We start from the raw sequence: 27,350 nt of genomic DNA on the forward strand, positions 1-27,350 counted from the left end.
AATAAAAATGTGAAGGACTGCTAACAGTGCTGGTAAGAAGGTGGCAGAAGGGCACGCTGATGAAATGCTTCTGTGGGTAGGAATGACTACAGTCTTCTGAGGAAATCAATCTAGCAATACCCAACAAAATTCTAAATTTGAATACCCTTTGACCAGCAATTTCACCTTGAGGAATTTATGCTAAAAAAAAAAAAAAAACAGGTACTGGCACCTAAGTTTAGATAAGCAACAATGTTTGTAGAGACAAAGAACTGATACAACCAGAATATTCCCTACAGGAGAATAACTGAATAAATTATAGTAATTCATACTATGGACTCTAATGCAGGCATTACAAATAATGGGGATAATAATAATAATAATGGGTATGGCTGGGAATATTTATTATATACTAAACTTAAAAAGTCAGAGTATGGTATGTGGTATAATCTTTTTGCAAACTAAAAAAAAGAAACATATTTCACACATACACATAAATTCTAATGCTTTTGTGATCATGCAGGAAAGCATGGAAAGATCCCATTACCCAACACTGGTAACACAGGCTACCTGTGGGTCCAGAATTGGGATAGAAGGAGGCATTGTTATCATGTTTTCTTTGTTACACTTCTATGTTTCAGTTATTGCAACAAGTATATATTGCTATTGAAGTATGAAAAAAATCCAACAGTGTTGCTTTTACAGAAAAGAAAAATACACATGCACACATACATAGGCCGTCACAGCCAGCTCCCAATAGCTACGTCTTTATCCATGTACGTCACTGGTCATGTGGATAATTCACAATGTGAATTTGTCTCTGATGTCCTGGGCCTTACAAAATTTTCAAAGAAACATAACGAAGCGGCTCTGCTAAAGGACAACTATTCAAGACCTAGCTCCGTGAGGCTCTTAAACTGTTCATACAGATCATCCTCTCTCAAAACAGGCCAGGCATTCATCCGCGAGGGAGACGATCCACCTCCCGACTCCTAGCTGGGTAGCAAGGACCTGGGGCAGCAACACTGTCTGAAGGTGGTCCACAGATGGCTGAAGTAGCAAATGCTCCCTCTACCAGACCTGCTGCCCCCCACCCCTGCTCCCGCCCCCTATTCCCCTCACCCCTCCGCCCCCCCCATCTCCAACTTAGCCAAGGTGCTCCTTGAACCTTACATATCCTTCCCGAATGCAATGCCTCTCCACATTTTTCTTGAATGTTCACCTCTGCAGGCATGTTTTGTGTTTCTCCTAAGAAACTGGGGTATGACCTCCTTGAGGAGCTTTGCCTTTGACTCTTTACCACAGTGCTTTATTCTATCCTCTCTGCCTCTGCCTAAGGGGGCAGGTTAAGTCTAAGGGCTAGAAGTATGGCCTCTAAGGTCAGAGCGACCGAGTTCAAAGTTGACAGTGGCCACTTAGCTGGGTAACCTTGAGCAGGTGTGACAGTTAATTTTATGTGTCCACTTCACTGGGCTAGAGGATGCCCAGATAGCTGGTAAAACATAGTTTCTGGGTGTGGCTGGGAGGATGTCTCTGGAGGAAATTAGCATTTGAATCAGTAAACTGAGTAAAGAAGATTGGCCTCACCCAGGAGGGCAGGCATCATCCAATCCTTTGAGGGCCTGAACAGAACAAAAAGGCAGAGGAAAGGTGAATTTGAACCCAGGGACTGAGCTGGGATATCCATTCTCTCCTGCCTTCAGATACCAGCACTCCTGGCTCTCAGACTTCAGACTCCCACCAGGAATTACACCGTTGGCCCCCTGGTGCTTGGCCCTTTGCATTCAGACTGAATTACACCACCAGCTTCCCTGGTTTCTCCGGCTTAGAGATGGCAAGATCATGGGATTTCTTGGCTTCGATGTCAGCCAGTTCCTCAAGAGGATGAATGAGAAAGCTATCGGTTCTTTCTCTGGAGAACCCTGACTAATATAGCAAGTTACTTACTCACCCTCCATCTCAGTGTCCCCAGAAGAAGCTGCCAAGACTTCTTAGGGCTTAGGCCCAGCCCTGAGACTGCCTCCACTTTCAGGATTCTACTGGCCAAGGCAAGTCAGAAGCCTAGTCCAGGGGCACCTGGGTGGCTCAGCCATTAAGCGTCTGCCTTCAGCTCAGGTCATGATCCCAGGGTCCTGGGAGCGAGCCCCGCATAGGGCTCCCTGCTGGGGGGGGGGGGGGAGCCTGCTTCTCCCTCTCACACTCCCCTTGCTTGTGTTCCCTCTCTCGCTGTCTCTCTCTGTCAAATAAGTAAATAAATAAATAAATAAATCTTAAAAAAAAAAAAAAGAAGAAGCCTAGTCCAAATTCAAGTGGAGGGATCTGCACAAGAGTGTGAGTACCAAGGACCACAGATGAAACGTGCTATCACACCATATAAAACACTCAGCTCAATGTCTGGCACATAGTATGTGCTCAAAATATGTGAGCTCTTTTGTATGTATTATTTTGTCTTAAATAGAGGCAAGTTATTTTTACAGTGATTCTTCACCATGTACAAACCACAGAGAAGGCCTAGAAATCTAGAGCTTGCTACAGAGCCCTCACATTTCATTACAGAAGATGCAGAGGACCCCCGTGTGGCCCTCACCCCACAGGGCAGATTTCAGAATAAAGCCAGACACCCTAGTCACCATTCTTAAGTGAAAAATATCCTTGCAGGGCAGTCTCCAGGTCTCGGAGGATGGAGAGAGAGAGAGAGAGAGGCCAACGTTACCACTCACAGCCAAGCTAACATGCAAACCTGTCCCAACACAACCAACCACTATTTCTGCAAAGGGCAGAGACAAGATGTGAAAAATAGTGTATATACTGTAGTAAACGAATCTTAAAGGTGCTTGTGGCAGATTAATTTTGAAGAAAGAAAACAAGGCAATGAGAAAGTGGATGTGAGGGGGCAGAGTAGGAGATAGCGGATAGACGTTAGCTTAAAATCTCAAAAATGTAAGCAGAGTTTGTTGTGTTCAGTGTCATCCCCAGAGCCTAGAGGAATGGCTGCACATAGCAGATATTTGCAGAATTACTCTGAATCCGGGGAAGTTAAAACTAATAGGTTATACTTGTTGAAAGGAATAACACTGGAAATTCAAGGTGAATTACTGTTTTACAATTTACCCCTTCAAACGAAAATGGAGTGAATGTACACTTTTCACACAGTTTTTCTATCGTGTCCAGGTAATGTTTTCCCTTTTAGGTTTATTGTTAAAAGGCAGCTGTTTTTCAATGCCCTTTGGGAGTACCAAAAATCATAGCTAAAGCTAAATGGGAGAAAGGGAGGCTCGGGGAGGAGCCAGGAAGTGAAGCTAATTTACCAGTCTGCCACCTGTAGGCTGGCTCCAGCAGACGTAAACATCAGTGCCCACAAAACAGACGATATGAAAATAATGCATATTAAATAATGCTAAAAACTGAGCAACAGATGTGTGAAAACTATATATAGCGGCCCATTTGAATCATGGCTCCCCCGTTCCTGCCTTCGACGTCCTCTTTCTGATCTAAACACTCTGAGCTGTGGCCACACATACTGTTGTTTCTAATCAGCTCTCCAAGACTCCACCGTGGTCTGAAATAAGCTTTGAAAATTAATACCCCCATTAGAATGAAGGACCGCACCTGTATCGATCCGGGTGTCACAGAGTCAGTTTTACTCAGATCTCATATCAAAAGCCACGCAATGGGCTTGGAGAACAGAGGCCATTACAAAAGAACAACAACATGAAAAAGCAAAGCAGAACTGCTAAATTTCAACATTCAAGAACAAACAGTAAACATTCATTACAAAGGCTTAGTTTGGATTTCTGGAGAAGGAATTAAAACATACTGAGTTTACAGTTTAAGGCTCTATGTGCTTCAGCACCATAAACCAAATGTAGTTACAGATGTCAAGACTTCTCAGAACAAGAGCTTCTCTTCATAAATGTCTGCTCTCCATGTATTTTTTCCGTTTCCATATGTCCACTCTTTATCAATATAAGGAAAACACAACTTTCATCACAAGGCTATAAAAATCCCCCTAAAAATTAACTCTCGTGGACAGTCGCTTCCTTATAATAGGTGTCTCCTGATGGCTTTCTCCAATGGAGGCTTTTTAGTCCCTGGCTTCTCTAGTTTGGGGGTCAACAGCGTGAAAATCGGTCACCGTCGAGGTGTGGAGCTCAGAAAACACGCCCCCGGACGCCGGTTTCGGGTCGCCTGCCCAGTCCCGCCGCCCACACAGCGTTCCGGACGCACGCGGGAAACGCCAAGTCCCCGATGCCAAGTCTGTAAGCGGCCACAGGGGGGCCGGCCGGACTCCGCGCCCGGACTGACCCGCAGCAGGGGCGAACGCGTCCCGTGCCCCCAGCCCGTAGTTCCCGCCGCCGCGCAGGCGAGACGCGCGCCGAGTTGCAGCCCCGCACGGGGATCGCACCCCACCTCCCCGCCTCGGTCTGGCCTCCTGGCTGCTGGGTGTGCACTGAGTCGGGCCAGGGAGAGTCGAGGGTCCCCAGCGCGCAGAGTCCCCCAGAGCCCAGGGCAGACCCCGCGGCCGGACGCGCGCCCGCCGCCCACCCCTCACCCGGCGGTCCCCCGGGCCACTGCAGGCTGGGCGGAGGGCGGGCGCCTAGCTTCGGTTTCTTCCAAGAAAAGTAACTCGGGATCAGCGCTATAGGAAAGGGAAAGCGATGCTCCGAGAGCGGTGAGTAAGGTCCCCGGAGTTATTCAGACCAGAGTTTTCTGAACTGCACCCCGCGCTGCAGCAGCTTGGCCCCGGACGTTCGCGCCCCGAACTTGGAGCCCGCGGTGCCGACCCGGGCGGGCTGCAGCCCTGGGGCCCGAAGCACCTTCCCGCCCCGGCAGCAGACACTCACCGAGAAGCCGGCCCAGAAGGGGCAGGAGTGGCGGACGCGGGCCGAGGTGGTGAGCGCCAGCGCGGCGAAGCTGACGGCCACGATGAGGCATCCGAGCGCCATCTGCGTGGCCCCGAGCGCCAGCACGATGCGGGAGCGGCCCGGGCACTCACGCAGGCGGGACAGGCTGCGGGGCAGCGCGGCCGGGCGCGGCGCGCGGGGACCGCCGGCCCGAGGCATCGCTCCGGGCGCCCGCACGCCTCGCCCCGCTCCAGCCCGGCCCCGGCGCGCGCCGCCGCCGCCGCCGCCGCCGCCTCTCCTCACAGAGCGTCCGAGGCAAGTTGCGCCGGGCGAGGGGACGGCCTTCCCGCGGGCCGCGGGGGCTGCGGCGGCCGCGCGCCGGGAGCGGGCCGGGCCGGGCGGGAAGCCGGACACCGGCTGCCCCTGCCCGTGCCCGCGCCCATGCCGCCGCCGCTGCTCCGCAGGGCCGCCCGCCCGCCGGCCGCGCAGCGCTGCGCCCTCTCCCGCCCGCTCTCGCCCGCTCCGCGCGTTCCCCGCCCGAGCGCGGGCGCGAGCTGCCGCGTGCCGGGGGCGAGCCGCCGCCGTCCCCGGGCGCGAGCCCCGCCGCCGCGCGCCGGGCCGGGGCCGGGGCAGGAGAGCGAGCCCGGAGCGGGTGGGCGCAGGTGCGGTCCCCGCGGCCCGGCCTCGGCGCTCTCGCCTTCTGCGCGGGACCGGAGTAGCTACTGCAGGCGCTTCAAGGTCGAGGGCAGCAGCCTCCGCGGCCGAACCCTCAGTCGGTGGGAGCCCAGGGCCCGCCGGCGGGCCGAGCCGCAGGGACCGAGCTGCCGGCCGAGCCTGGGGCCAGCCCGGGATGGGCGCCTTCCGCGGCGTAGGTGGGGATTGGGGACACTCCGCGGCCAGGCGGGGAGCGGAGAGGAGGTGAAATCCAAGTATGCTGCCCCAGGTGTGACGCGCAGCAGTCTCTACCGAATGCGGAATTCCAAGATCCAAGATGCCGCTTTTCTGCAGTTCCGCAATTTCCCAAGCCATCCGCTGAGAACTGGGCCCGGGAGGACTCGGCATTTAAAACATTCCCGGTTCACAAACAGATGTCTCTTACCCACCTTTAGTTTGCAGGGTTATTGATCAAGTGAAAAGTTTGGGTTTAAAACAAATTGCACCAAACGAATTCAAATGAACGATGTCATTAAGGACCTATTAAATCATCCCTACTCCCTTTAGCCAGTATAAGGTTTTAAATTGATTATCGGCTTCTTTGAGGTACCAAGAAAACTTGGAAGTTTTGATGTCACAATTCTCTTTGTGGCCCTGTTGATGTGACAACTTTAAAACCACTGGTGTTGAAAAACACTGTGCTATTAAGAGACCCACGAGTTTTGGGAAATCTGAAGGGATCCGGCATAAAAAGGCAACGTCCCTGGGAATAAAGGGCAATGGTAGGTCATTCCCCCAGGCCATTTTTCCACTGTCTCACGGTGGAACTGAAGGAGTTCCCTGCTAGATCCGAAACACTGGAGAGCAGCGCCCCAGAACATCTCAGTTGCTGGTGCTTGACATTTCACCGTCAGAGATATTGATTCCTTTGGGGCTTGACGAGCCTCTATTAAAATGCAAATTCCTCTTGAAGGGGCAATAGCTCAAGCCTTTATCAGCCAACACCTTAGCGAGGATGGGATTTATTTTCCAATTTAAAGGGATGGCCAAGGGATGGACTGGGGGTGGGGAATCCCACAGATAAAGTAGCTGACCTCAAAATGTTGGCCTCTGGCCAAATGCTGCTTTTTCCTCCAGTTTTTATCTATGGCATGGCTGAGCCTCAGGCTGGCATCCTTTCGAGTTACCAGAGTACAAATTCAAATTTCCTGGAGACATTCTCTATCTAGAAATTCTCAGGCAGCACTTTTTAAGGGCTTGGAACAATACCAATGCAAGATCCTGGATTGCCAGGAGGTTAGGTTCTCAATGGAGTCACCTTCCTCCTTCTTTCATTTATTTATTCCCACAATAGTTTACAAAGGACTCTCTAAGCACCAGGCACTCTTAGGCTCTTCGATTAAGTACATAAGTGAACAAAACAGACAAAACCCAGGTCTTCTCCGTAGAAGGAGAGAAATAGTACAATAAGCAGAATAAGTAAATTACATAGAGTTTATTGACATTATGTAGTATTCAAAAAATATGTTAAGCACCCACTATGTGCGAGACACTGATGATGTAAGGATTAGCAAAAGCTAACAAGCTAGAGAATGTTCAGTCTAGTGGTTAGATTGACAATACACAGATAATTGTTCCAAGGCCAATTGTGGCCAGGTGCAGTGTGATGGAGAATTCTACATGGTGCAGAAAACCAGATAATAAGGAGCTTTAGAAGGAGCTTTCTGACCACAATATAGAAAATGGTGCTGTCTAAATGGGGTATCTCTCTGATCGGTTGGGGGCCCCCAAATGTGGAGTAACAATTGGGTGGAAGCCAAAAGAATTCACCTGAGACAGAACAAAGGAGGTAGAAGCTTACTGACTACAATGCCAGGGAGTGGTGGGCAGGACCACAGAGGAGAGGCTGTTTGCAAGGAAGTAGTGGGAGGGAGCTGCTTTTAAGGAGGGATGGTGAGGAGGTATGGCGATGTATAGAATTGTCCCTTTTTTGGTAACCGCCTAGTTGTCAGTAGCCCGTTGGTCAGTTAGGGCCTATGGATATCTTGAGGTGGGTCCCCTGATGGGCCTGTCTGTATTCAGCCAGGTGGTCACTGTGGGCCTTTTCCATTGCTCAAGCCATTTCTGCCTAAAAGCATCCTCTACGGAAAATGGATTGAGGGATGCCCAAGAGAATGTCGAGTTCACATGTCATTGCTGTCATCTAGGCAAGAAATGACAGTACTTGGGCTGAAGGTAGAGATGGAGATACCCAGAGCTGGATAGATTCGAGATGTTTGGGAGGCGTCAGCGATGAATTAAACGTGGACTAAATACAGGGTGGTGCCAGTTGGGACATCCTGGGGAGAGTACCGAACGGTGAAACCTCCAGTGAACTCCCACGTATGTATCAGCTGTGCTTCCAAATCTATGTGAATCAATTCCTTCTATTTATAAATGGCATGGAAAGAGCTCCTCAGCACAGCAGAGGATCTGGGTGTAGGTGGGTTAGGAGAGGGATCTCCTTTCTCTGTGAAATTTGACTTGGGGGCGGAGGGAAAGCCTGATCCAGAAATTACAATCACTTTGCCATTTTAGAAATCATTTCTGTGTTGTAGAGAATTTTAAAATTCGGTTGTCTTAAATGTAACATCCGACACTCTCTTGATAAACAATTGGGATCTGGAGATATAAATAGAGTGAGTCAATTTCACGGAAGTGAATCATAAAGAAAGAAAGGATGGAAGGAAGGAGGGAGTGAGAGAGCTGGCTTAGCCCTCACTGATCCTAACAACTCATTGACCCTCTTTGCTCCTCCTTGTTTTTCTTTTATAAAAGGCTACATTAGGGGTGCCTGCGTGGCTCAGTTGGTTGAGTGTCTGACTCTTGATTTCAACTGAGGGTGGAGATCTCAGGGTCTTGGGATTAGGCCCCACATCCAGCTCTTCACTCAGTGGGGAGTCTGCTTGGGATTCTCTCTCTCCCTCTGCCTACCCCCTCTAAAATAAATAAATAAATCTTTTAAAAACAATAAACAAAAGGCTGCCATAATACATGTCCTAGTATTATGAGAGATTCTTGGAGACCCTGGGGACCAACTTATAGCAGCTTTTTCTTCTTCCTAGATCAGATGACACGAATAGAATGAAACCATTGTTCTTAAGCATAGCATGACAAGGTGGCTGAGCTTTTACTGAAAGGGAGGCTGCGTGCCTGCTTGCACCAGCAGGAAGATGAGTAACACAGATGCCTCACCTACAGTGCCCGTGTTCAGAGTCTTGCTCTTTTCCACATACCTCTCCATAGATGGATGAAAAATAGATTTGTCCCTTCATACTATAAGGCAGAAAAAAGTGGTACTTGGATTTCACCATCTCCAACTCTGGAAGAGTAGTAATCGGCAGAGAATGACCATTTCCAGGAACATCAGCCTTGCAAATTCTCCTGCTAAAGACAACTAAGAAGCCAGATGAAAAAAAAATTTTTTAAATATCTTCTTAAAAGTATCAAAGAGTTATAGACATAATGGGGAAACACTAGGCCAAGGTTCAAGAGGAGACGGAATCAGAGAGGTGAGTGCACCACATTGGAATCTCCTGCCCTGGGTACTTGCATTTCTGGTTTTGGCAGACAAACAGAGTTAGAAAGATAAATTTTGAGTCCAGGGCCCTCAAGAATAAGGACGTTATTTCTACGAATAGCATCTTAAAAATTCACTTTCTCAACATGATAAAGGGCATTTATGAAAAACCCACAGCTAACACCATACTCAGTGGTGAAAGACTGAAAGCTTTCTCCCAAGATCTGGAATGAGATAAGAATGTCTACCTTCAACATTCCTGTTCAACATTGTGCTAGAAATTCTAGCCAGAGCAATTATGTAAGAAAAAGAAATAAAAGACATCCAAACTGGAAAGGAAGAACTAAAACTATCTCTGTTTGCAGAATGATGTGATCCTATATTTATAGAAAATCCCAAAGAATCCATAAGCTATTAGAAGTAATAAATTCAGCAAAATTGTAAGGTATAAGATCAACACACTAAAATCAGTTGTGTTTCTATAGACCAACCATGAACAATCTGAAAAACAAGAAGCAATTCCACTTACAATAGCATCTAAAAGAATAACTCACCTGGGAAATTCAAGGAGATGAAAGACTTGTACACTGAAAAGCATAAAACATTACTGAAAGAAATTAAAGACCTAACTAAATGGAAAGATACTGTGTTCAAGACTTTATACTAAGATGTCAATACCCAAAGTGTTCTGCAGATACAATGCAATCCATATCAAAACTCCAAGAGACTTTTTTGCAGAAATGGAAAAGTCAATCCTCAAATTCATATGGAATTGCAATGACCCCAAATAGCCAGTCTTGAAGAAGAAGAAACAGTTGGAAAGACTCACACTTCCAGATTTAAAATCTTACTACAAAGCTATAATAATCAAAACAGTATGGTACAGACATACGATAGATAGACCATTAGAATAGAATTGAAGGTCCAGAAATAAATCCATCTACCTTAGGTCAACTGAGTTTTCACATGGGTGCCAAGTCTATTCAATGGAGAAAGACTAGTCTCTTCAAAGACAGGGCTGAGACAACTGGATTTTCACATGCAAAAGAAAGAAGTTGGACCCCAAACTCACACTATGTATAAAAATTAACTCAAAATGGATCAAAGATCTAGATATGAGGGCAAAAACTGTACAACTTTTAGAAAACAACATGGATGTATATCTTCATGACTTTGGATTTGGCTGTGGAATCTTAGCTATGACACCAAAACCATGAGAAACAAAGAAAGAATAGACAACTTGTACTTCATAAAAATTAAAATTTTTTTGTGCATCAAAGAATGCTATCAAGTAAGTAACAAGACAAATTATAGAATGGGAAGAAATATTTGCAAATGATATATCTGACAAAGATTCGATATCCAGAATATATAAACAACTCCCACAACTGAAAAACAAAGAGACAAACATGGGGCACCTGGTGGCTCAGTGGGTTAAGTGTCTGCCTTCAGGTTGGATCATGATCCCAGGGTCCTGGGATCAAGCCCCATATCAGCCTCCCTGCTCAGTAAGTGAGTCTTCTCCCTCTCCCTCTGCCTGCCGTTCCCCCCACTATCCTCTCTCTCTCTGTCAAATAAATAAATAAAATCTTTAAAACACACACACACACACACACACACACACACAAAGAGACAAACAACCCAATTTAACATTGGCAAATGACTTGAGTGGACATTTCTCCAAAGAAGATATACAGATGGCCCATAAGCACTTGAAAAGATGCTCAACATTGCTGATTAGGGAAATGAATATGAAAACCACAATGTGATACCATCTGGCATCCACTAGGATGGCTGTTATAAAAAATAATTAATTGGGGCACCTGGGTGCCTCAGTCAGTTAAGTGTCCAACTTTTGGTTTTGGCTCAGGTCATGATCTCATGGGTCATGGGTCATCAGGTCAAGCCTTGTGTCCGGCTCTGGGCTCAGCAGGGAGTCTGCTTGAAGAGTCTCTCCCACTGCCCTTCCCCTCCATTCTTTCTGTCTCTCTAAAATAAATAAATAAAGGTTTTTTTAAAAAATAAAAATTAATTGGGGCGCCTGGGTGGCACAGCGGTTGGGCGTCTGCCTTCGGCTCAGGGCGTGATCCCGGCGTTATGGGATCGAGCCCCACATCAGGCTCCTCTGCTAGGAGCCTGCTTCTTCCTCTCCCACTCCCCCTGCTTGTGTTCCCTCTTTCGCTGGCTGTCTCTATCTCTGTCAAATAAATAAATAAAATCTTTAAAAAAATAAAAAATAAAAAATAAAAAAAATTAAAAAATAAAAATTAATTGATTAATTAATTTAAAAAAAAAAAACAGAAAATAGCAAGTGTTGGCCAGAATACGGAGAAACTGGAACTCTTGTGCACTGCTGGTGAGAATATAAATTGGTGCAGACATTACGGAAAACAGCATGGAAGTGCCTCAAAAAATTAAACACAGAATTACCACTTAAGGGACACCTGGGTGGCTCAGTCAGTTAAACATCTGCCTTCAGCTCAGGTCATGATCCCAGAGTCCTAGGATCAAATCCCACATTGAGTTCCTTGCTCACCAGGGAGCCTGCTTCTCCCTCTGCCTGCTGCTCCTCCTGCTTGTGCTTCTTCCCTGTCTCTCTCTCTCTGACAAATAAATAAATAAAATCTTAAAAAAATAGAATTACCATTTAATCCATCAATTCCACTTCTTTTTCTTTTTTTTTTTACTGATTAAATTCCTTTTTATTTTTTTATTTTTTTAATGTTTTTTTATTACATTATGTTAGTCACCGTACAGTCCACTTCTGAGTATATATCCAAAAGGATTCAAAGCAAGGATTTAAAGAGATATCTGCATTTGCATGATTATAGCAGTGTTATTCACAATAGCCAAATGCAGAAACAACTCAGGTGTCCATCAATGGACAAATGGATGAGCAAAATGTGGCATATATATACAATGGAATATTATTCAGTCTTAAAAAGGAAGGAAATTCTATCACATGCTACAACACGGATGAAACTTGAGCACATTATATTGAGTGAAATAAGCCAGTCACAAAAGGACAAACATTGTACGATTCCACTTATATTAGGTACCTAGAGTGGTCACATTCATAGAGACAGAAAGTAGAATGGTGGGTGCCAGGGAGGAGGGGAAAGTGGGGAATTAGTGTTTAATGCATACAGAGTTTCAATTGGGGAAGATAAAAATGTTCTAGAGATGATGTGGTAATGATTGCACAACAAAGTGAATGTAGTTCATGCCACTGAATTATATACTTAAAAATGGTTAAAATGAACAATTTTACATTATATATATTTTTTGCCACAATGAGAAAAAATACAATAAAATACCACTTCATAAACACTAGGATGACTATCATGGTAATAAAAAAAAAAATCCTGCAAATAACAAATGTTGGAAAGGATGTAGAAAAATCAGAACCCTTGTTCATTGCTAGTGGAAATGTAAAATGGTGCAGATGGAAAACAGTCTGGCAGTTCCTCAAAGCTAAACATAGAATTATCACATGACCAGTAATTCCAACTCTACGTATAGAATTGAAAATCAGTAACTTTAACTTGTTCCCCCGTGTCCTCTGGTCATCACCAGCTCTGAAGCAGATTTGTTTAGATAATTGTAACTGCAGGGTTGGAAGCCAGTGTGGGCATCTCTGGACTTTAATATACAATAATGCATGTATGAAAACTTTGACTTGTCTAACTGCTCATTGGGTTATAAGATGTCTATCTCATTGTTATCTAAGAATAAATTTAACCAGAGGTGAAAGACTAGTACACTGAAAATTGTACAAACGTTTCAGCTCAGAATACTGCTGAAAGAAATCAAAGAAAGCCTAAAGAAATTGAAAGGCACTGTATTCATGGATAAGAAGACAACATTAAGATATCAATACCCAAAGTGTTCTATACTTAATAAACTAATTAAAGGACAATTTAGTGCAGGAAGGAAAGCGGTCTAATTTTGACAGGACTTGAAGCACTTATGATACCTCATAGGCTCTGTGATGAGATTTAAATTAGATCGTGAATATATAAAAGTATTTTGCAAACATTAAAGCACTTTATGAATGCTGGGTAACATTATTCCATTAGTAATGAGTTCCTTACAGACAGAAACACAGTTTCATTCATGTTTGCAATCCCCTAATGCACCTGGCATAGTCCTTAGCAGATAGTGGTATTCGATTACGATTTATTCAATTGAATTCTATATCTTACACTCTGTGTTAAAATTGAAGTTTTTAATACTTCTGAGCTACTGACTAGAATTTTATGAGAAGCTCCAGAGAAATAAATGGTGCTGGATTAGTCAGGGAGTACAAAGAGGCTAAGAGGTAAGTTCCACTTAAATTAACTCAACTAGCACTATTAAATCAGGTTATTAGAACATACATTGTAATGATTTCATTAGAATAAGCAGTTACTCATATTCATACATACTGACTCAAACAAAATTATACATGAAAGTAATGTTTTGCCTTTAGGGAAAATGTATCAAAATTATGAGTCAAGCCACATGAAACTAAAGAATTCTCATCCATCAACTGAACAGGAAATAATGGAATAAAATTTATCATTTGGTTTTGAAGTATGGGAGTCACCTTCAACCAGAACTACTTGAATAGCTTTTTTTTTTCTTTTAAGTAGGAAACAAATATGAAACACTTTGCTCATGGATAAATGGGAAGTCTTTTGAAAATAAACATTAGGAGTCGCTAATCTTTGGTGTCAATTACATGATTGGTCCCACTTTTCACAGCAACAGTACATTGCTGAGATGTAATTCTTCAGGGATTTGTTGGCTTTTTTCATGCAACTAAAGTGTATGCTGCATGCAAGAAAGTCTAAGTGGCAGCCCAGACCATCCAGCAAACGTAACTTCTCTCTCTGCCCTCTCCAACATGTTTCCCTAGCCTTCTGCTCCAGCAGGACACTGGCCTTTCCTTTTTAATCCTCTGGACATTAGTGAACCACTTCTGCTGAGAATGACCTACTTCATCATCTATGCAAACTTTATTTCTCCTCTAGGTCTTTTCTTACATCTCAAAGGCAATCCAGCAGAGTAGTTAGGGCACAAATGCAGGTGTCATACTGCCTAGGTTCAGACCCCAGCTCCACCACTTCCTACTGAAGGTAGTAATAGTCCCTGCCTTATAAGCTCCTTTGTAAGCATTAAATGATTAAATTTCTCTAGAGTACTTAGAACAGCACCAGCCTACAGCAAATGCTACATGCTCATTATTTTTCTGTTAGTGTGACAATACTGCTATGTGAAGTCACTCCTGTTCAATTCAGTTTCTTTGGCCCATGAAGAATGAGTTAGGTCAGAAAAGACCAAAAAGCAGGTTAAGCAAACCCTGCAACCAGATGAAGACAGGTTAGGCATCAAGTGCCAAGCCAAATCAAACCAAAATAGGAGGAAGGGTGAGCTTTGACACTGTTGGTAGACGAAGAGCAGATTACAGATGTCCAGCAAATATGGAAGACGTCCATCTTCCAGGCCACCATAGGGAAAAGCAAAGTAAGCTATTTCCTCAAATGTAGCACAAGTTTAAGGAGAGACTCCAAGATCAATATTTCTTTGGATTTCCTACAGTGCTCAGAATAGTGCCTTGTTAGAATAAAAGATATGATAAATATTTTTTGTTTGACATGGATTTCTTAAAGAATTTTTATTTTTTACTTTTCTTCCTGACTTCACCCATCTATTCTATAAATATTTATTGAGTGATACCATGTGCAAGACATTGCCCTAAACATGTGCAGATCAATAAGACCCTAGGCCAGGCATCGTATCTCATATAGATTAATTTCCATCTATAATTTGAAAGGCATTATGGTAAGGCCTTTATTAGTTCTAGTCTTCCAATTATATAATTATTTCAATAGCCTTTGAATAAATGAACTAAGAAATGAAGCCAGAAATCATTTAGTGATTTAAATATGGGGTCTAGTCCAAAACCACTTCCTAGGAGGTTCCAGACTTGATGATAATGATCCCCTACCCTGGAAAGGATGTGAAAGTCCCTTTCCTACTCTTTTCTCATAGGAATGAAGAAGAATTAGATCTTAAAGAGTATATTAAAAAAAGAGAACAAGGAACAGAATAACATCCCTATATAAATAATAGATATATATATAACATATGTATATATAAATAAAAGCATACAAGAAAGATATGACTACAAAATAGATCAAAATGATAACTTACTATTTGAAAACAAGGTGACAGACATTTAAAAACAATGCAAGAAAAACATATACGCAAATAATGAACCATGGAACACTACATCAAAAACTAAGGATATACTGTATGGTGACTAACATAACATAATAAAAATTTATTATTAAAAAAAAGAAAAACATAAATCAAAATTATAAAATGTAGAAAAGAAGGAACAGAACCCAGAAAAGGTGGAAATAAAAAAAAAACTCTACCTGATAAGATCATCTGAAAAAACCCTAAAAGTTAACATCATAATTAATGATGGAAGACTGAGTGCTTTCCCTCAAAGATCAGGAATAAAGGAAGGATATCCATTCTCACTTTATTCAACATGGTTTACAGGAAGTTCTGGCCACTGCAATATGGCAAGAAAAAGAAATGAAAGGCATGTAAACTGGAAAGGAATAAATAAAATTGTTCCTATTTGCAGATGATATGATTGCCAATGTAGAAAATCCCAAGAAATCTACCAAAAAAGCTCCTAGCAAGTTCAGCAAGCCCACAGACTGAAAGATCAACACACAGAAATCAACTGCATTTCTATAACTAGTAATGAACACATGGAAACTGAAATTAATAACAGAATACACAATACCTTTTACAATAACTCCAAAGAAAATGAAGTACTTAGGTATATATTTAACAAAAAGGATAAAGGATCTGAAAGTCATATAACACTGTGTATTAATTATACTTACAAAAAGGCAGGGGTGCCTGGATAGCTCAGTTGGTTAAGCATCTGACTTTGGCTCAAGTCATGATCCCAGGGTTCTGGGATCAAGCCCCACATCAGGCTCCCTACTCAATGGAGAGTCTGCTTCTCCCTCTCCATCTGCTGCTCCCCCTGCTTGTGCTCTCTCTCTGTCAAATAAATAAATAAAATCCTTAAAACAAAACAAAACAAAAAAGTAAAAAATCTGTATGCTGAAAATTACAAAATGATGATTGTGTAAATCAGAGTTCTCCAGAGAAACAGAACTAATAGGATGTATACAAAGAGAGAGAGATTTGTTTTAAACAATTGGCTCACACATTGTGGAGGATTGGTAAGTCCAAAATCTTCAGGGTAGGCTAACAGGCTGGAGACCCAGGGAAGAGCTGTAATTTGAGTCCTAAGGCTATCAGCTGACAGAATTCCTTCTTGCTCAGGAAAGTCAACCTTTGTTCTAGTAAGACCTTCAACTGATTGGATGAAGCCCACCCACATTATGAAGGGTACTCTGCTTTACTCAAAGTTCACTGATTTAAATGTTAATATCATTCATTTCTGGGCTCTCTGTTCTGTTCCAATGATCTATGTGACTATTTTCTTGCTGACGCCATACTGTTTTGAATACTACAGCTTTGTAGTACATCTTGAAATTGAGAATTGTGATAACTTCAGCTTTGTTCTTCTTTCTCAAGGTTGCCTTGGCTATTCAGGGTCTTTTGTGGTTCCATACAAATTTTGGGATTATTTATTCCAGTTCTGTGAAAAATGCAATTGGTATTTTGATAGAGATTGCATTGAATCTGTAGATTGCTTTGGGTAATATAGACATTTTAACAATATTAATTCTTCCGTTCCATGAGCATGGAATAACTTTTCACTTATTGGTGTTATCTTTTATTTCTTTCATCAATGTTTTACAGTTTTCAGAATACAGGCCTTTCACCTCCTTGGTTAAATTCTATTTAATAATTTTAATAATTTTTATTCTTTTTGGTGCAATTGTAAATGGAATTGCTTCCTTGATTTCTCATTCTGCTAGTTCATTATGGAATATGACTGAGTCATAAAAAGAGAAGGAGATCTTGCCATTTGCAACAACATGGATGGACCTAGAAGATGTTATGCTAAGGGTCAGACAAAGACAAATACCATATGATTTCACTTATTTGTAGAATCTAAGAAACAAAACAAATAAAAGCAAGCAAACAAAAAGCAGAAACAGACCCATAAATACAGAGAACAAACTAATGGCTGCCAGAGAGGAGGAGGATGAGCATATGTGCAAAATGAGTGAAGGGGAGTGGGAGATACAGGCTTCTAGTTATGGAATGAATAAGTTACAGGAATAAAAGGCACAGCATTTTAAAAATGTTAATATTATTCAAAAAACACCTTCAAAGAAATATCCAAAATAATTTTTGACCAAATATCTGGGCCCCATGGCCCAGCCAAGGTGACACATAAAATTAACTATCACAATGATGAAGTCAAAAGAGACCTAAACAAATGGAGAATCATACTGTGTTCACAGATTGGAAGACTCAACATAGTAAAGATGTCAACTCTTCCTAAATTTTTCTATTGGTTTAATGGAACTCCAATCAAAATCCCAGCAAGGCTTTTTTTAGGCATAAACAAAATTATTTTTAGATTTATATGAAAAGGCACAGGCCCTGGAATAGCTGACTAGTCTTAAAAAAGAAGAATGAAGTGGGAGGAGTCACTCTACTTGATACTGAAACTTACTTTAGATCAATAGTAATCAAGGTATTGTGGTTTTGCAAATACATGGAGGTTAAAGAACATCCTACTAAGGAATGAATGGGTTATCTGGAAATTAAAGAAGAAATAAAAAAATACAGGGAAGCAAATGAAAATGAAAACTCAACAGTCCAAAACCTTTGGTATGCAGCAAAGGCAATCATAAGAGGGAATTATGTAGCATTATAGACCTTCCTCAAGAAGCAAGAAAAAGGGGAACCTGGGGGCCTCAGTCAGTTAGTTAAGTGTCTGCCTTCAGCTTAGGTCATGATCCCAGAGTCCGGGGATCGATCCCCACATTGGGCTCACTGCTCAGTGGGGAGTCTGCTTCTCCCTCTCCCTCTCCCTCTGCCCCTCCTCTCTACTTGTACTTTCTTGTGCTCTTTCTCTCTGAGATAAAAAAGTTTTTAAAAAAGAAGCAAGAAAAGTCTCAAATACACAACCTAACCTTGCACCAAAAGGAGCTGGAAAAAGAACAGCAAATAAAGCCTAAAACCAGCAGAAGAAGAGAAATAATAAAGATTAGAGCAGAAATAAGTGATACAGAAATTAAAAAAAAAGAAAAACCAGTAGAACAGATCAACAAAACTAGGAACTGGTTCTTTGAACGAGTTAACAAAATTGATAAACCCCTGGCCAGACTTATCAAAAAGAAAAGAGAAAGGACCCAAATAAATAAAATCATGAATGAAAGAGGAAAGATCATAACCAGCACCACAGAAATACAAACAATTATAATAGAATATTATAAGCGATGATATGTCAACAAACTGGGCAATCTGGAAGAAAGGGATAAATTCCTAGAAATATATAAACTACCAAAACTGAAACAAAAAGAAACAGAAAATTTGAACAGACCAATAACCAGCAAAGAAATTGAATCAGTAATCAAAAATCTCCCCAAAAACAAGAGTCCAGGGCCAGATGTCTTTCCAGGGGGATTCTACCAAACATTTAAAGAAGAATTAGTAACTATTCTTCTGAAACTATTCCAAAAAAAAAAAAAAAAAGAAATGGAAGGAAAACTTCCAAAATCATTCTATGGGGCCAGCATTACCTTGATTCCAAAACTAGACAAAGACCCCACTAAAAAAGAGAATTACAGACCAATATCCCTGATGAAATTGGATGCAAAATTTCTCGACAAGATACTAGCTGATGAAAACCAACAGTACTAAAAGTACTAAACCACAGTAATAAAAGAAAGGATGAGAACCATATGATCCTCCCAATAGATGCAGAAAAAGCATTTGACAAAATACAGCAACCTCTCTTGATAAATATGCTCTAGAAAGTAGGGATAGAAGGAACATATCTCAACATCATAAAGGCCATATATGGAAGACCTAAAGCTAACATCATTCTTAGCATCATTCCTCAGGTCAGGAACATGACAGGGATGTCCATTCTCACCTCTGTTGTTCAACATAATACTAGAAATCCTAGCCTCAGCAATCATACAACAAAAAGAAATATGTCATCCAAATCACCAAGGAAGAAGTCAAACATTCACTCTTGGCAGACAACATGATACTCTATGTAGAAAACCCAAAAGACTCCATGAAAAAACTGCTAGAACTGATACAGGAATTCAGCAAAGTTGGAGGATACAAAATCAATGTACAGAAATCTGTTGCATTTCTATACACCAGTAATGAAGCAGCAGAAAGAGAAATCAAGGCATTGATCCCATTTACAATTGCACCCAAAATCATAAGATACCTAGGAATAAACCTAACCAAAGAGGTAAAAGATCTGTACTCTGATACCTATAAAACACTTATGAAAGAAATTGAAGAAAACAAAAAGAAATGGAAAAATATTCCATGCTCATGGATTGGAAGAACAAATATTGTTAAAATGTCTCTACTATCCAAAGCAATCTACACATTCTGGGCAATCCCGATCAAAATACCATCAACTTTTTTCACAGAACTAGAACAAACAATCCTAAAATTTGTATGGAACCAGAAAAGATCCCAAATAGCCAAAGTAATGTTGAAAAAGAAAACCAAAGCTGGTGTCATCACAATTCTGACTTCAAGCTATATTACAAGCTATATTACAAAGCTGTAATCATCAAGACAGTATGGTACTGGCACAAAAACAGACACACAGATCACTGGAACAGAATAGATAACCCAGAAGTGGACCCACAACTCTACGGTGAACTAATCTTCAACAAAGCAGGAAAGAAAGACTCTTCAACAAGTGGGGAAAATTAGACAGCAACATGCAGAAGAATGAAAGTGGACCACTTTCTTATACTATACACAAAGATAAACTCAAAACAGATGAAAGACCTAAATGAGAGACAGGAACCCATCAAAATCCTAGAGGAAAACATAGGCAGCAACCTCTTTGACCTCAGCCATAGCAACTTCTTACTAGATACATCTCAGGAGGCAAGGGAAACAAAAGCAAAAGTGAACTATTGGGACTTCATCAAGACAAAAAGCTTCTGCACAACAAAGGAAACAGGCAACAAAACTAAAAGGCAATCTATGGAATGGGGAAAGATATTTGCAAATGACATATCAGATAAAGGGCTAGTATATAAAATCTGTAAAGAACCTATCAAACTCAACACCAAGAAATTAAATAATCTAGTTAAGAAAGGACAGAAGACATGAGCAGACATTTCTCCAAAGAAGACATACAAATGGCTAACAGACACATGAACAAATGCTCAACATTGCTCATAATCAAGGAAATACAAATCAAAACCATGATGAATTACCACCTCACACTAGTCGGAGTGGCTAAAATTAACAACTCAAGAAATAACAGATATTGGGGAGGATGTGGAGAAAGAAGAATCCCTTTACACTGTTGGTGGGAAAGCAAACTGGAGAAGCCACTCTGGAAAACAGTATGGAGGTTCCTCAAAAAATTAAAAATAGAGCTACTCTATGACCCAGCCACTGTTCTACTAAGTATTTATCTAAAGGATACAAAAATACTGATTTGAAGGGGCACATGCACCCCAATGTTAATAGCAGCACTGTCAACAATAACCAAATTATGGGAAGAGCCCAAATGTCCATCAGCTGATGAATGGATAAAAAAGATGTGGTATCCATATTGCATGGTGCACTGGGTGTTATACGCAAATAATGAATCATGGAACACTAAATCAAAAACTAAGGATATACTGTGTGGTGACTAACATAACATAATAAAAATTATTTAAAAAATAAAATAAAATAAAAAATAAAAATAAAAAAGATGTGGTATCTATCGTGAAATATTACTCAGCTATCAAAAAGAATGAAATCTTGCCATTTGCAATGATGTGATGGAACTAAAGTGTATTATGCTGAGCGAAATAAGTCAGAGAAAGAAAATACCATATGATTTTACTCATATGTGGCATTTAAGAAACAAAACAGATGAACATAAGGGAAGGGAAGGAAAAATAAAATAATATAAAAACAGAGAGGGAGGAAAAGCATAAGAGACTCTTACCTATAGAGAACAAACTGAGGGTTGCTGGAGGGGAGGTGGGTAGGGGGGTGGTCTAAATGGGTGATGGGCATTAAGGAGGGCACTTGATGTAATGAGCCCTGGGTGTTATATGTAAGTGATGAATCACTAAATTCTACTTCTGAAACTAATTCTACACTATATGTTAACTAACTTGAATTTAAATAAAATCTTGGAAGGAAAAAAAAGAAGATATTGTGGTTTTGGCAGAGGGATAAAGACATAGATCAGTGGAACTAAATAGAGAACTCAGAAGAGACCACAAAAATATGTGCAATTAATTTTTGAGAAAGACGTACAAGCAGTTCAATGCAGAAGGAAGGAGAGCCTTTTCAATACATGGTATTGGAACAATTGGACATCTATAAGCAAAAAAAAAAAAGATGGACTTCAACTTTTTCAAAAATTAACTAAAAATGGATTTTGAACATAAATGTAAAACAGAGAAGGAGGAAGGGGCTTCAGTAATAGAGGCTAAACTTGAAGTACAAAAGTGAATAAACACAATTGATAAGCTAGAAGTGATAAAAAGTGAAAAGGAATTTTTTAAATTATACATAAAAGTTTAAAAAGATTTATGAACAGTAGCATATACTGAGGAGTATTAAAGAAGATCCAACATATGGCTGAAAGGATGTGTTAAATTTACTGTACTCTTAAGAAAAAGAAGATATCCTTTGGGTATTGAAGCCAAAAGAACAAGTGGCTCATAAGGGAAATAAAATATTTGGCAATAATTCATTGTGCCAAAAAAATAATAGAAGGAATTTTGAGATAATCAGAAAAGGAAATGTCACCCAAGGATTTTATCTCTAATAAAAACTGAACAAACTATTATCAGTGTGCAAAAACTCAGGAAATATCATTTCCATGAGCCCTTCCTGAAGAATCTTATTAATTCATGAACTTCAAACAACCAAAATAACTACAGAGACATTAACATAAGAACAGGTAATGAGCATTAAATATATAGTTCTTCTTAGAACTAAGACTAAATGAGGACCCTTATCTTATACCACATATAAAACTTAACTCAAAAATGTATCGAAGGGGCACCAGTTTGCATTCCCACCAACAGTGCGTGAGGGTTCCTTTTTTAGCATGTCCTCAGCAACACTTGTGGAAAACAGTATGGAGGTTCCTCAAAAAATCAAAAACAGAACTACCATATGATCCAGTAATCACACTAATGGGTATTTACCCAAAGAATACAAAAACACTAATTCAAAAGGATACATGCACCCCTATGTCTATTGAAATATTATTTACAATAGTCAAATTATGGAAGCAGCTCAAGTGTCCATCAATAGGAACGTGGATAAAGATGTGGTATATATATATATATACAATGGAATATTACTCAGCCATAAAAAGTCTTGCCATTTGCAACAGCATGGATGGAGCTAGAGAGTATAATGCTAAGTGAAATAAGTCAGTCAGAGAAAGACAAATGCCACGTGATTTCACTCATGTGTAGAATTTTTTTTAAAAAATGAACAAAAGGGGGAAAAAGACAAACCAAGAAACAGACTCTTAACTATAGAGAACAGATGGTTAGCAAAGGGGAGATGGGGGGGGCTGAAACAGGTGATGGGGATTCAGAGTACACTTATCATGATGAGCACTGAGTAATATACGGAATTGTTGAATCACTATATTGTACACCTGAAACTAATATAAGACTATGTTAAAAAATAAAAATAAAAAGGAAAGTTCTCTACCTGTGAGAAAATGCATTGAAGGCCTGAATATAAGAACAAAAACTGTGAAATGCTTTGAAAAAATCATAGCTATACATCTACATGACATTGAATGAGGCAATGGTTTCTTAGTAATGACATCTGAAGCACAAGCACTGAAGAAAGTGTAGATACATTGGACGTCATCAAAATTAAAAATTGTTCAAAAGACTGATCAAGAAAATGAAAAGACAATCCACAGAAAGAGGAAAAGGATTTATAAATTATATAGCTAATAAGAGTCTAATGCTGTATGGTGACTAACATAACAAAATAAAAATTATTATTAAAAAAATAAAGCTTAAAAAAAGAAGAGTCTAATGCCCAGAATACATACATGTTTTTAAAACTCATGCAACTCCACAATAACAAAACAACACAATTGAAAAATGAGCAAAGGGTCTGAACTGACATTTCTCCAAAGGACATATAGAGGTGGCCAATAAGTGTATGAAAAGATGTTCAACCTCATCAGTTGTTAGGGAAATGCAAATCAAAGCCACAATGAGACACCACTTTGTAGCCACTAAAAAGGGTATTCTCAAACTGGCGACAGTAACAGCTCTTGGCAAGGTTATGGAGAAAATGGAAGCGTTGTGCATGCAGGTGGGAACATAAATGATGCGGTCCCTCTGGAAAACCACTTGCCAGTTTCTCAACAGGTTCAGCTTAAAGTTACCATAAGACCCAGCAATTCTCCTCATAAGTATATACCCAAGAAAAACTGAAAACATATTTTTTACACAAAAACTTGTACATGAACATTGATAGCAGTGTTGTTATGCTATGTGAAACAAGCCAATCAAAAAAGATCACCTATTGTATCATTCCACTGATACAGAATGTCCAGAAGAGGCAAATCCATTGAAAAAGACAATAGCTTGGTGGTTGCCAAGGGCTGGGGAAAGGAGAAATGGGAGTTTCTGCTGATGGGTACAGGTTCTTTTTCAGGTGATGAAAAGGTACTAAAATTAGTGAGTGGTGGTCGCACACCTCTGTGAGCACATTAAAAACTACTGCATTGCATACTTTAAAAGGGTGCCGTTTGTGGTTATATGAATTTTGTTTCAATTAAGCTGTTACATTTTAAAAGACCAAATGAGTGTTAAAGAGTATTGGTTTTATGTTCTGTTAAAGACTGAATGTTTGTATCCCTCCAAAAAGTCATATTGCTGAAACCTAATCCCCAATGTAATGATATTTGTAAGATGAGGCCTTTGGGAAGCCTCTGCCCTCGAGAGTGGAGTTAGTACCCTTCTAAAAGAGACCCCAGAGAGCTCCCTTGCCCCTTCTGCTATGTGAGGACACAGCAAGAAGGTTGCCATCTATGAACTAGGTAGCAAGCCCTCAGCAGGCACTGGTCTGCTGGTGCCTTGATCTTGGACTTCCTACCTCCAGTCCTGTGAGAAATAAATGTCTGTTCTTTATAAGGCACTCAGTCTATGGTAATCTGTTATAGCAGCCTAAATGAAAACATGACAATGTAGATATAATACAGGTATTTTTTAAAAACAGGTTGAATGGGGAGAGAAAAGCAAAAATTTTAACTACTCTCAGTAATTAATTGATTGTGGTAGTATTCACATTATTATTATGAGACTCTTTGTTGCATAACTCTGGATTAAGCAAATGAGGAATTATGGGTTATTCTAGTCATACCATCCCTTGTGTCCTTTCCTAGAGGAAAGAAGTTAGAGATATAATTTAGGCTAAGTTACGTAAAACTCCCGTAGTCCAGAATCAGAACAGGAAATAGCAGTATGAATTCATGAGATATCTTGTTTATCTGTGTAGTTTTGTGTGTGGGGGTGTGTGTGTGTGTGTGTGAGAGAGAGAGAGAGAGAGAGAGTTACTTAACTCTGTCCACTAAAAATCCTAAAAACAATGACCAACCCAGTAGCAATAAACATCCCTAGGACCCTGATTATTGTCTTGAAATACCATTTCTCAATTTTTAAAAAAACTGGCTGATCCCAGGCTTGGCATCACATCAGATAGCAAAAACGCTAGGGAATACTAGTAGAGGAATGCCAAAAAGATTCAGGAATTGATTTTAGGGGCGCCTGGGTGGCTCAGTCATTAAGCATCTGCCTTTGGCTCAGGGTGTGATCCCAGCGTTCTGGGATCGAGCCCCACATCAGGCTCCTCCACTGGGAGCCTGCTTCTTCCTCTCCCACTTCCCCTGCTTGTGTTCTCTCTCTTGCTGGCTGTCTATCTCTCTATCAAATAAATAAATAAAATCTTTTAAAAAAAAAGGAATTGATTTTAGATGTTCTACTTGGTAAAGATGGAAATATTTGAGTGTCAATAAGGATACTCACTGAAATGCATTCAAAACTGTCAAATATGTTTAAAATCTACAAGTTCGTAACAGCATCTTTAAAAACAACTCATTTGTTGTTAGAGATGAAAGGGAAACAACTCATTATCTTAAAAACTGGCAAATAACAAGAAAATAATTAGGCATTTGTTCCTCCTTTCCTATATGAAATGTCCTATTGGGCAACCAGATAATAGATGAGGAGAAGTGTCATTTTATAAAAATATCCCAATCAATAGTTGAGAAAGAAATGTTGGATTAAAAAAGATCACCATTTTGCAAGTCACATTGAATAGATATACGCAGGGAGCACTAACAGCTGCCGACATCAAAAAAGGGTGAAAACCAAACATGATGTGCCTCAAGAACACATCAATTATATCCTGAGCAAGGGTTGAGCCTGACTCCAATCCGGTCTCTGGATCCAGCTGCCAATTTGCAGGAAACCCAGAAGGCAGAGTAACATGGTTAAACTGCACCATGAGAATGCAGGAGTTGGCATTCTCAGCAAAATCTGGACTGCCAGACAGCCTGGGTTCTTCAACAGATAAATTGTAGAGAAAGGAAAAAGATGGAGGGGAAACCTATAGATTAAAAGAGATTTGACAGACATATTAAATTTTCTTAAATGGGCAAGAATAAACCATAGTGTCTAGGGATAGATACTTGCTTGGAGGAGAAGGAAGGGCTGCCATCAGGATAGGGCACATGGAGGGACTTCTGAGATAGCCGGCAATTTAATTGCTTGACCTGGGGAGGTGGTTACAAGGCCACTCCTTAAAATAATTTATCTAGCCTTCCACTAGATTTGTGTGGATTTCCATATGTTTTACTGTGCCATAGAAAGGTTTTTAAATTCTTCCTTCCAGAGAGAGTTAAGATGGCGGAGGAGTAGGGGACCCCTTTTTCAGCCGGTCCCCTGAGTCGAGCTGGATAGGTACCAGACCAGCCTAAATAACCACGGAATCAGCCTGAGACGCAGGAAGACGCATCTGGATCTCTGCAAATGAACATCTCCAGCGCTGAGTATTGAGGTACGAAGAGGGGAGCTGTAAACTGTGCACGGATTTCGGAAGATAAACGGAAGGGGGAGGGAGCCGCCGCGTTTGGGCGCCGGGAAGCGGCAGCCACCTGCACGGGGGAGCGGGCGGACTCACAGAGGGTACCCGCGAGAGAGCGGACTGAGACCGGTGAGCCGTGAACGCGCGCGCCACCAGGCATCTCCCCGAACACCGGAATCCCGGTGTGCTCACGGGATCCAGACTGAGACCGGGAGCTCCCGGAGCGCGCGCGGGGCGGCTGGCGGCTGGCGGGCCACCTGCACGGGGGAGCGGGCGGACTCGCGGTCGGCACCCGCGAAACAGCAGACTGAGACCCTGAACCGGGTGCGCGCACCACCAGGCTTCTCACGAAACTCCGGAATCGAGGTGTGCTCACCGGGCATAGACTGAGACCGGGAGACCCGGGAGCGCGCGGGGCGGCCGGTGGTTGGCGGCATTAGAAACACAAAGGACAGAGACGCGCCGGCCCTGGAAGTGAGGGCTGGGACGCCGGGTGTGGGGCGCACATCCCGGGACGCTGCAGGGTTGAGCAGCACTAACAGTAATAGAGTTAAAGTGGCCAGAACATCAGTGGAGAACGGGCCGCAATCCCTCTGTTCTGAGACAATGCAGCCTTTGCTGCTCTGACTCTCAGAAGAGGCACAGCAAACCGCCAGGGAAAGCCGCCAGAGAACAAAAGCCTGGAAATACCGGCTCAGAGAGTGCCCATACCCATCCTCCCTCGCAGGGGACACGGAGACTCTACCCAAACAGGGTTGCCTGAGTATCGGCGCGGCAGGCCCCTCCCCCAGAACACAGAAGGCAGGCTGAAAAATCAAGAAGCCCACAACCCGGGCGCCTGGGTGGCACAGTCATTGAGCGCCTGTCTCTGGCTTAGGGCGTGATCCCAGCGTTCCGGAAAGGAGTCCCTCATCGGGCTCCTCCGCTGGGAACCTGCTTCTTCCTCTCCCACTCCCCTGCTTCTGTTCCCTCTCTCGCTGGTTGGCTGCCACATAAATAAATAAATAAAATCTTTATAGAAG

General features: G+C 41.7%; 1 protein-coding gene across 2 annotated transcripts in view; it reads right to left on the minus strand.

Annotated features, from left to right (window-relative positions):
- The window catches only part of ENTREP2 (endosomal transmembrane epsin interactor 2), a 446,783-nt gene extending 441,741 nt beyond the window's left edge, over positions 1–5,042 (minus strand). For both annotated transcript variants that reach the window (XM_044388362.2, XM_026510327.3), the window contains exon 1: positions 4,824–5,042. In XM_044388362.2, coding sequence (XP_044244297.1) covers positions 4,824–5,042 — 219 coding nt within the window. The remainder of the gene's footprint in view (positions 1–4,823) is intronic.
- Between the last annotated feature and the right edge of the window lie 22,308 nt (positions 5,043–27,350).

Source organism: Ursus arctos, unplaced genomic scaffold (genome assembly GCF_023065955.2).
Source record: "Ursus arctos isolate Adak ecotype North America unplaced genomic scaffold, UrsArc2.0 scaffold_28, whole genome shotgun sequence".
In the NCBI taxonomy this organism is placed as follows: Eukaryota; Metazoa; Chordata; class Mammalia; order Carnivora; family Ursidae; genus Ursus; species Ursus arctos.